The sequence below is a fragment of the Zeus faber genome (assembly GCF_960531495.2).
Source record: "Zeus faber genome assembly, chromosome: 7".
NCBI classification, from domain to species: domain Eukaryota; kingdom Metazoa; phylum Chordata; class Actinopteri; order Zeiformes; family Zeidae; genus Zeus; species Zeus faber.
In genome coordinates this window covers 1,762,184-1,772,183 of record NC_137203.1, presented here as the reverse complement: position 1 = coordinate 1,772,183, position 10,000 = coordinate 1,762,184, and the positions used below count along the sequence as shown (strand labels likewise).

Genomic DNA, 10,000 nt, shown 5'->3' with positions numbered 1-10,000 from the left:
AACCTAGGGACCCTGGGAGGGAAGGCGGGGGCCCCTTCCAGGAGCTCTGCCTCAGGTCCCCACGCAGCTCAACCGACAGAAAGTGGGAAAGACAGCGCCCCGCCCTGTGAGGGGCCCCGCAAGGCTCTGCCGGCCCCCGCTAACCAAAAGATGAGTAATGCCTTCCAACACCATCCCTTTACCCGGTGCGTTGGCAGATTCAGTGTAAAGCTTAACAGTAAACCAGGCTGAAACTACAATTATTATGACAAAGTTATTAAAGTGCAGCAGCTCGATGCTTTGTGTTGTTTCATGATCTCAACTGACGCCGATGGAGACACGTCCTGACTCGCAGCGTTAAGCTCACACCTCGACAAATGGATCCACTTTGACTGACTGCTGTCACCAAGCCACCTGGTCAGCCTCGGCCCACAGCTGTGTGTGTGTGTGTGTGTGTGTGTGTGTGTGTGTGTGTGTGTGTGTGTGTGTGTGTGTGTGTGTGTGTGTGTGTGTGTGTGTGTGTGTGTGTGTGTGTGTGTGTATGTGTGTGTAGCAGATTGGTGTAACATCTACTTATCAGTTAAAAAACACTTAACTGGCGCGACGTAGCATCTGTGGCATCTTAATGGCAGATTCAGACAATGTGTGTGTGATGAAGGTATGATGCTGTGGTGTGTGTGTGTGTGTGTGTGTGTGTAAGAGGTGGAGGTCTGGTCGTCTGGTGGCGGTATTACCAGGACTGTAACATAACGCTGTGGGAGGCCTCTGACATCAGTATTAGTTGCATAAGTTGTGATTTAAAAAATGATTTTCCATGAAGGAGAGATGAAGGAGTGAAGATGTGGATGTCTGTGGGGGTGGCCTCCTGCCTCCAACTCTCCCAGCCAGCGCACCCCAAGACTCCGTCCCGCCGCCCAAATCCACGAATCTCTGGCTCCGTTCCCTGCCAAGATGGCAGCACCAGCACAAACCCAAACTGGAGGCTTCAAATCGACTCTTCAGAAAACAACGTCACAGACGTTTGCAGAGAATCACAGAGAAAACAGCACAACAGAGGAAGTAACGAGAGGTGCCAGCAAGGATGAAACCATCCAGTCGTCTGTAAGACAGACGGACAGACAGACAGACAGACAGACAGGCAGACAGGCAGACAGACAGGCAGACAGGCAGACAGACAGACAGGCAGACAGACAGACAGACAGACAGGCAGACAGGCAGACAGACAGGCAGACGGGCGGACAGACAGACAGACAGACAGACAGACAGGCAGGCAGACAGACAGACAGACAGACAGACAGTCTTCAGTCCAGATCAATACAAACACTCTGATGTTGTACAGATAATCAATGAGACTGAACTGATTCTACTGTTATCTGGAGCCTTCATGGAACTCCTCCTCTTCCTCCTCTCGCTCCTCCTCTTCCTCCTCTCGCTCCTCCTCCCTCCTCTCCCTCCTCCTCCCTCCTCCCTCCTCTTCCTCCTCCTCCCTCCTCTTCCTCCTCCTCCCTCCTCTCCCTCCTCTTCCTCCTCCTCCCTCCTCTCCCTCCTCTCCCTCCTCCTCCCTCCTCTTCCTCCTCCTCCCTCCTCTCCCTCCTCTTCCTCCTCCTCCCTCCTCTTCCTCCTCCTCCCTCCTCTCCCTCCTCTCCCTCCTCCTCCCTCCTCTTCCTCCTCCTCCCTCCTCTCCCTCCTCTCCCTCCTCCTCCCTCCTCTTCCTCCTCTCCCTCCTCTCTCTCCTTCCCTCCTCTCCCTCCTCCTCCCTCCTCCCTCCTCTTCCTCCTCCTCCCTCCTCTTCCTCCTCCTCCCTCCTCCCTCCTCTCCCTCCTCCTCCCTCCTCTTCCTCCTCCTCCCTCCTCTCCCTCCTCTTCCTCCTCTCCCTCCTCTTCCTCCTCCTCCCTCCTCTCCCTCCTCTCCCTCCTCCTCCCTCCTCTTCCTCCTCCTCCCTCCTCTCCCTCCTCTCCCTCCTCCTCCCTCCTCTTCCTCCTCCTCCCTCCTCTCCCTCCTCTCCCTCCTTTCTCTCCTCCCTCCTCTCCCTCCTCTCCTTTTTCCATTTCTCCTCTTTCCTTCACCCCTTGTCCTCCGTCCTGCAGAGTTCATTCCTCAGTCCTCCATCAGAACCTCAGCAGCAGCCAACAACACACGATTCCCAAAAATGAGACGTTCACTTTGGGCTCTTTGGCTTTCGCTTGCCCCCCACGGCTCCTCTCAGAGCTGTGTTTTCAGCAGGTCGTCGCATAAATCAGCCGCCAAACAACGCTTTAGAAACAGACTAATATTTGGAAAGCAGAGCAGCTACGCCTGCAGGTCAACACAGTTCCAGTCTGAAGCAGAACCACTGCTTTCTCACACAACAAGACACACGCTGACGCACACGCACACGCACACACACCCACACACACACCCACACACACACACACACACACACACACACACTCACACACACACACACACACACACACTCACACACTCACACACACACACACACACACACACACACACACACACACCTCACACACTCACACACACACACACACACACACACACACACACACACACACTCACACACACACACACACTCACACACTCACACACACACACACACACACACACACACTCACACACACACACACACACACACACACACACACACACTCACACACTCACACACACACACACACACACACACACACACACACACACACACACACACACACACTCCAGTGCTCCATGATCAGATGATGAAGTCTTTTCGTCTGTCACCTGCAGTTCACACCAACATCAAAATACTGATCCTGGAACCAAGTGTATGTATGTGTGTGTGTGTGTGTGTGTGTGTGTGTGTGTGTGTGTGTGTGTGTGTGTGTGTGTGTGTGTGTGTGTGTGTGTGTGTGTGTGTATTACTATTACGGAATTTTTGTTATAAGCAGAACACCCACAGACACCAATGATGTCATGACACACACACAAGCCCTTGATCAGTTGATGATGTGGAGTCAAGGTTGTTGCTCAGCTGGTGGGGGGGGCTGAAGTTTCTTTCAACAACATGTTTGACTTGAATCTGAAAACTAAACACCACCCTGCACCCTCCACCCCTCAAGAGGACACACAGGGCGTGGCTTCCAGGAGGGCTTGGGGGCGTGGCCTCCTGTGATTATGACTCTCATTCTGTTTTAGTTGATTTTATCACAGGATGAGGATCCCAAGTGAAAACCTGTGAAAAGTGATCAAACCCCGTTCAGATCAGCTGTAGCCCCTCCCCCCTCAGTGCAGGTCAGTGCAGTAAAACACGGCGGCTGCAGGATCCTTGACGCCGCCGCCGGTCGCCCGGTCGCTCCATCACCCGGTCGCTCCATCACCCGGTCGCTCCGTCGCCCGGTCGCTCCGTCGCCCGGTCACTCCGTCGCCCGGTCGCCTGGTTGCCGGGTCGCCCGGTCGAGCTTCTTCATTAGTCCGCGTCCTAGGGCACCCGAGGCCACGCTGGTCTCTCGGTCACTCCGTCGCCTGGTTGCCCGGTCGCCGGGTCGCTCCGTTGCTCGGTCGCTCGGTCGCTGGGTTGCTCTGTTGCCCGGTCGCTCGAGCTTCTTCATTAGTCCGCGTCCTAGGGCACCCGAGGCCACGGCGGTCGCTCGGTCGCTTGGTCGCTCCGTCACTCTGTCGCCTGGTTGCCCGGTCGCCAGGTCGCTCCATCGCCCCGTCGCTCCGTTGCTTGGTCACTCAGTTGCTGGGTCGCTCTGTCGCCCGGTCACTCGGTTGCTCGGTTGCCGTGTCGCTCCGTCGCCCGGTCGCTCCGTTGCTCCATCGCCCGGTCGCTGGGTCGCCCGGTCGCTCCGTCGCTCTGTTGCCCGGTCGCCCGGTCGCTCCGTTGCTTGGTCACTCAGTTGCTGGGTCGCTCTGTCGCCCGGTCACTCGGTTGCTCGGTTGCCGCGTCGCTCCGTCGCCCGGTCGCTCCGTTGCTCCATCGCCCGGTCGCTGGGTCACCCGGTCGCTCCGTCGCTCTGTTGCCCGGTCGCCCGGTCGCTCCGTCGCTCTGTTGCCCGGTCGCCCGGTCGCTCCGTTGCTTGGTCACTCAGTTGCTGGGTCGCTCTGTCGCCCGGTCACTCGGTTGCTCGGTTGCCGCGTCGCTCCGTCGCCCGGTCGCTCCGTTGCTCCATCGCCCGGTCGCTGGGTCACCCGGTCGCTCCGTCGCTCTGTTGCCCGGTCGCCCGGTCGCTCCGTCGCTCTATTGCCCGGTCGCCCCGTCGCTCCGTTGCTCCGTCGCCCGGTCGCCAGGTCGCCGGGTCGCACAGTCGCTCGGTGGAGCTTCTTAATTAAAAGCGACGCGTCCTAGGGCACCCAATGCCACGCCCCCCCACACACACACATCTTCTCCTGTTTCGGTTGGTGTCAATACCGAGGGTGTAGCGAGGGTGTAGCGGGGGTGTGGAGCCGGCTTATCAATAGGTCTAATGACCGCTCGGTTAGAACTGAATTATCGGATCAACCTTTCTACGGAGATTTACGCTGCAGAAGCAGAGAAGAACGTTTAACTCTGTTTGGGTTAACGGCTGAAAACTGCTTAAGAAACTAAACTGTGTTGATGGCCATCGATCCCCTGTCTCACCCCCCTGTCTCACCCCCCTCTTCTTCCTTATCTGTTGGCACCCCCCCTCCTCCTCCTCCCGCCCCACCCCCTCTCCTCCACCTCCCTACCCCCCCACCCCCTCTCCTCCTCCTCCTCCTCCTCATGTCTAGTTCTATTGGTCGGGTATGAAACATTCAAACGTCCACGGCACCAGCAGCAGTTTGGCTTTGGACCTGGGTTCTGTTTTTTCTTCCAGCCTCAGTCGTGAGGGAGTTGTGCTCCTGGATTTCAACCAATCAGAGACTTTAATTAATAAAATATTTTAGCACTGGACTCCCATGATGTTTGCCTGACTGACATAAAATGATATGATTGCTCCTCCAACGATGAAGCACTATGGCTGCCCACTGCTCCTAAATAGTGAGGATAGGTCTTAATGTACAGAATGATCATAAAAATACAAATAAAAGATAAAAATAACAATAGCACTACTACTAATAACAATACTATTTAAAAATACTGCAGCTTTGAACCCATCCCAGCTCTGCAGCGATACAACACGTCAACAACACGTCAACAAAAAGTTACTCAGAGTCCTGGTGGAGGTGCAGCATAATATCCAAGAAGCCGTCGGATCCAAACAAGAGTGTTGTTTTGTTTTTTTTGGGGCGGCCGATGAGCGGCAGCCAAAACATCAGAAAACACAAGTACTATCAATGAGCATGAGTTGAGTACCATTTATTTCATCTTTAATTATTCCCTGATTATCTTCATTTTTCTGGATTTATTTGTGATCAATATACTTTTCTCCTCTGATTTATTTCCACAAATATTGATTTTGGTATTTCTTCCCAGGTACGAGTGTGACACCAGGCTGAGGCTGAGGCACCAGAAACAGAGAAATCAGGATCCAGATGAAACAAACCAAGGCATCACATATTAAAGCAAAGTCATTTTCTGCTCTTTAACCTGCATGTTCAAAAGGTGGATTATCCAACCATCTGATACTCAATGCTGTTTTTAGCTCTGAAGCGGTGTCTGGTGCATCAAGAACTAAAAACAACACAGTAGCGAGCGAGGCTCCTACCCCGTCCGTCCTGATGACCATTGGCTCACCGGAGGCCTGACCTTTACCAGTCTGTTCACTGGGGAACCATCTGTCTCACTCTCTCCATGTATTTCTCTCTCCCAGTCCATCTCTCCCCCCTTACCCTCTGTTTGGTCTCGTGCCTATCTGTCTGTCGGTCTGTCGGTCTGTCGGTCTGTCGGTCTGACTGTCTGTCTGTCTCTGTCCGTCTGTCTGTCACTCTGTCTGCCTGCCTCTGTAACTCTCCATCTGGTCTGTATATAACCATCACATTGACTTCCTCTGTCTGTATGTAAATACAACCTCCTCAGATCAATGTACCATGCTCTCTCCCACCCTCCCTCTCCCTTACCTCCCAGAGGTGTCTGGTGTTGCGGATGGTTCCGGACTGCAGTTTCTCAAGAAGCAGTGGAACTCCTTGGAACGGTCCGATCCACGTTCCCTGCGGGATCCTCTGGGCGGCGCAAATCCCGTAGCCCAGACCCGGAACGGTGCTGGTGCACAGACACACCTGCAGGGACACAGTGCAGCTCAGACACCGCAGCACGACACGCCTTCTACTAGAGCGGAGTCCTGGTACCAAACTGCTACCACGGCTGCTACGGTGGCGCAGTGCATTGCACTGCTGCCTCACAGCAAGAAGGTCCTGGGTTCGATTCCCGCCTGGGGCGCTGTTGGCACCGTGCTCCGGTGGGTTATCTACCAAACAGGAGCCTTTCTGTGTGGAGTTTGCATGTTCTCCCCGTGCTCACATGGGGTTTCCTCCACCTCACGTCAGTAAGGACCCCCACCCAAAACATGCACCCATCATGGTCTGACCAGCGATGGACATTTATCACCTGGTCCCCGGGCGCGTCCACGTACGCTGCCCACTGCTCCTGGCTGTGGCCCCGGAGGAAGGACAAGCCAGGATGGGTCAAAAGCAGAGGAGCCATTTCACCGGCACCATCAAGCATGTGTGTGTGTGTAAGCATGTGTTGTGGAGTGTCGTGTGACAATTAAAGACTGTTTCTTCTTCATTCTTTCTTCTACCACGACCAGAGGGTAAATATACCAGATTCAATGTCCAGTTAATGAAATGTATTTTCACCATTTTTAAAACAAGATTAGTGATCAGACCATCAGACAGATAGCGTCTCACCTCCCGGGGCAGGTCTCTCAGCCAATCAGGGACCTCTGGGGGAGGCACTGGAGCTGCGGAGCTGCTGGTTCCGACCAGGCGCCTCAGAGAGTGCAGTGGTCCATGCATGGGACATTCTCCATTCCTGTTGTCTGCACACATATCACAACCTGCAAGGATCCATACACACATTATCAAACCTTCTGACATGCACTTCCACATACAATACATTATATTTTCTCATTAATTATGCACGTTTGTTCAAAGTAACTTACAATAATCACATTTTGTTAGGTAAATCACAGCTACAGTAAAAGATAGGTTTTATATAGAGTTACTTTTTTATCCGAAGGGGGACAGAGATCAGTATTAGGTCGACAGGTCAGTCTAAATGGGGTCCAGGTGTAGTCTCAAGAGATGGATCTTCAGTCTAAAAGATGGGAAGTGATTCAGCCATTCTGACTGGGATGGGCGACTTAGTGACGGTGGAGCTAGGCAGCCAGCGAATATTTTGGAAAGGGGAGTGATATGAGAAAATTTTGGTTGTATGAAAACTAGACATTTAAGTTGCTGAGGAGGTACCAGGGGCATGTCCTGGTCCAGCTGCCCATCATCTCCCACCTGGACCAGAACATGCTCCACTTCCTTTGTAATGAACAGGCATCTTCAAGGGCAGTGGCTCGAAGGTAGAGCTGGTCGTCTAGTCAGCGGAAGGTTAACACAGGACACTTAACCCCCTGGTGCCGCTATATGGCAGCCCACTGCTCCTAGGTACGTCATTTACCAGGATGGTTAAATGTAGAGAAATGCATTTTGTTGCCTTAGTACTTGTGCAATGACAATTAGTTGAATCGAATCTGATCGAATATTCTGTGGATGTTGTAGAGGGAAAACCTGAAAGAATGAGTTACAGCATCAGTGGGTCATCCAGAGTCACCCCATGGTTCTTGGAAGTCTGAGGGGTAGAGGTCTTTTCAGTGGTGATGGCGAGGTCTGAGAGTGAGTGTAGTCTTTCCCAGGGAGAAAGAGGAGCTCTGTCTTGTCAAGATTGAGCTTGAGGTGATGCATAGACAGAGGTGCCAGACATCTATGCACTAATGTTTTTAGACACGCGAAAATGTACCCATCGATTTGCATTTCAGAGGAAGTAGTAGTGTGGAAGGAAAACAACCAAGGCCCCAGGCCAGATCCCTGGGGGACACCAGTGTTTAGAGTGCAAGGGCTGGACATGGATCCTCTCCATGACACCTGGTATGACTAGATAGTCAATATAAAGTGTCTTCATTGTGATCCATTTTTGAACATACTGAGCAACTATAGTACTACTATTTATTCAGTACTACTGAATAAACCAGTGTAGACTAGTAGGTTAGTAGTCAGAGTAAGGCTGAATAAATCACATGTTCTTAGGGTTAATATATCGTTCATTACCAGGAAATAACGTCAACATTGACTTTAGGGATCAGACTGTAACTTAAAACAACACCATGATGAAATATGTGAACACATAACAGAGACAGAGAGAGAGACAGAAAGAGACAGAGAGAGAGAGAGAGAGAGAGAGACAGAGAGGGAGACAGAAAGAGAGACAGAGAGAGAGAGACAGAGAGGGAGACAGAAAGAGAGACAGGGAGAGAGACAGAGAGAGAGACAGAGAGAGAGAGAGACAGAGAGGGAGACAGAGAGAGAGAGAGAGAGAGACAGAGAGGGAGACAGAAAGTGAGACGGAGAGAGAGAGACAGAGAGAGAGACAGAGAGAGAGAGAGACAGAGAGGGAGACAGAGAGAGAGAGAGACAGAGGGAGACAGAGAGAGGGAGAGACAGAGATGAGGAGAAAAAAAGACTTGATGTCTTTGAAAAGGAAAGGAGTAACACTGCAGCCATCTTTCATCAAGACCTCATCCTCTATTTTCACATGAGTACATAGAAATTATAGAAAATAATACTACTACCACTAGTACTACTACTACTACTACTACTATTACTTTCCCTTCCTGTCACTCCCCCCTTCTTCCTTCTTGCCCTTCTCTCTCCCTCCTCCCTCCTCCTCCTCCCCCTCCTCCTCCTTCTCCTCCCTCCCTCCTCCTCCTCCTCCTCCTCCTCCCCCTCCTCCTCCTTCTCCTCCCTCCTCCCTCCTCCTCCTCCTCCTCCTTCTCCTCCCTCCTCCTCCTTCTCCTCCCTCCCTCCCTCCTCCACCTCCTCCTCCTTCTCCTCCCTCCTCCCTCCTCCTCCTCCTCCTCCTCCTCCTCCTCCCTCAGATGAACTGAGTGTGAACTTGTCATGGCAGCCCCCCCCCCCCCTCTCTCTCATCATTCAAACTCAGTTTTCTTGTTTCCATCTCAGTGTTTGGACAAATCGCTCGTTTCATTCACACTGAGCTGACGAGCTGCAGGGACCTGGACAAACACTGCATCACACACACACACAATGTGTGTGTGTGTGATGCAGACACAATACTCAACACAATTCTCAACACAATACTAAACACAATACTCAACACAATACCAAACACAATACTCAACACAATACTAAACACAATACCAAACACAATACTCAACACAATACTAAACACAATACTCAACACAATACTCAACACAATTCTCAACACAATACTAAACACAATACTCAACACAATACTCAACACAAATCTAAACACAATAGTAAACACAATACTAAACACAATACTCGACACAATAGTAAACACAGTACTAAACAAAATACTCAACACAAGACTAAACACAATACTCAACACAATACTAAACACAATACTCAACACAATACCAAACACAATACTAAACACAATACTCAACACAATACCAAACACAATACTAAACACAATACTCAACACAATACTAAACACAATACTCAACACATTACTCAACACAATACTAAACACAATACTCAACACATTACTCAACACAATACTAAACACAATACTCAACACATTGTGGTGGATACTTTGTGTTTCATAGAGTGTGGGACACCAGGATCTTCTAGGATTGTGAGAGTTGTGACTCTAACTATTGATGAAGGTTTCTTTATAAAGACACGTTGAAAGCTTTCTGTGACTCAGAAGAACTTCAAATCGCAGGTCATTGATATCACAGTTGTACTACAACAGAATCATAACAGCAATTTTATCCCAATAATTCACCATACCATCATTATACCAGTATAACACCAATTACCCCAGTATAACAACCAGACAACACCAGTATTACACCAGTTTAACACCAGTACAACAACCAGTACAACA

The 10,000-nt window shown here is 51.0% G+C and overlaps 1 protein-coding gene across 1 annotated transcript in view; it reads right to left on the bottom strand.

Moving 5' to 3' along the window:
* The window catches only part of prdm6 (PR domain containing 6), a gene marked incomplete at both ends in the record, with an annotated part of 38,741 nt that overhangs the window by 23,057 nt on the left and 5,684 nt on the right, over positions 1 to 10,000 (bottom strand). The window contains 2 exons of the mRNA XM_080003272.1: positions 5,977 to 6,135; positions 6,766 to 6,914. Of these exons, the coding sequence (XP_079859398.1) occupies positions 5,977 to 6,135; positions 6,766 to 6,914 (308 nt within the window). The remainder of the gene's footprint in view (positions 1 to 5,976; positions 6,136 to 6,765; positions 6,915 to 10,000) is intronic.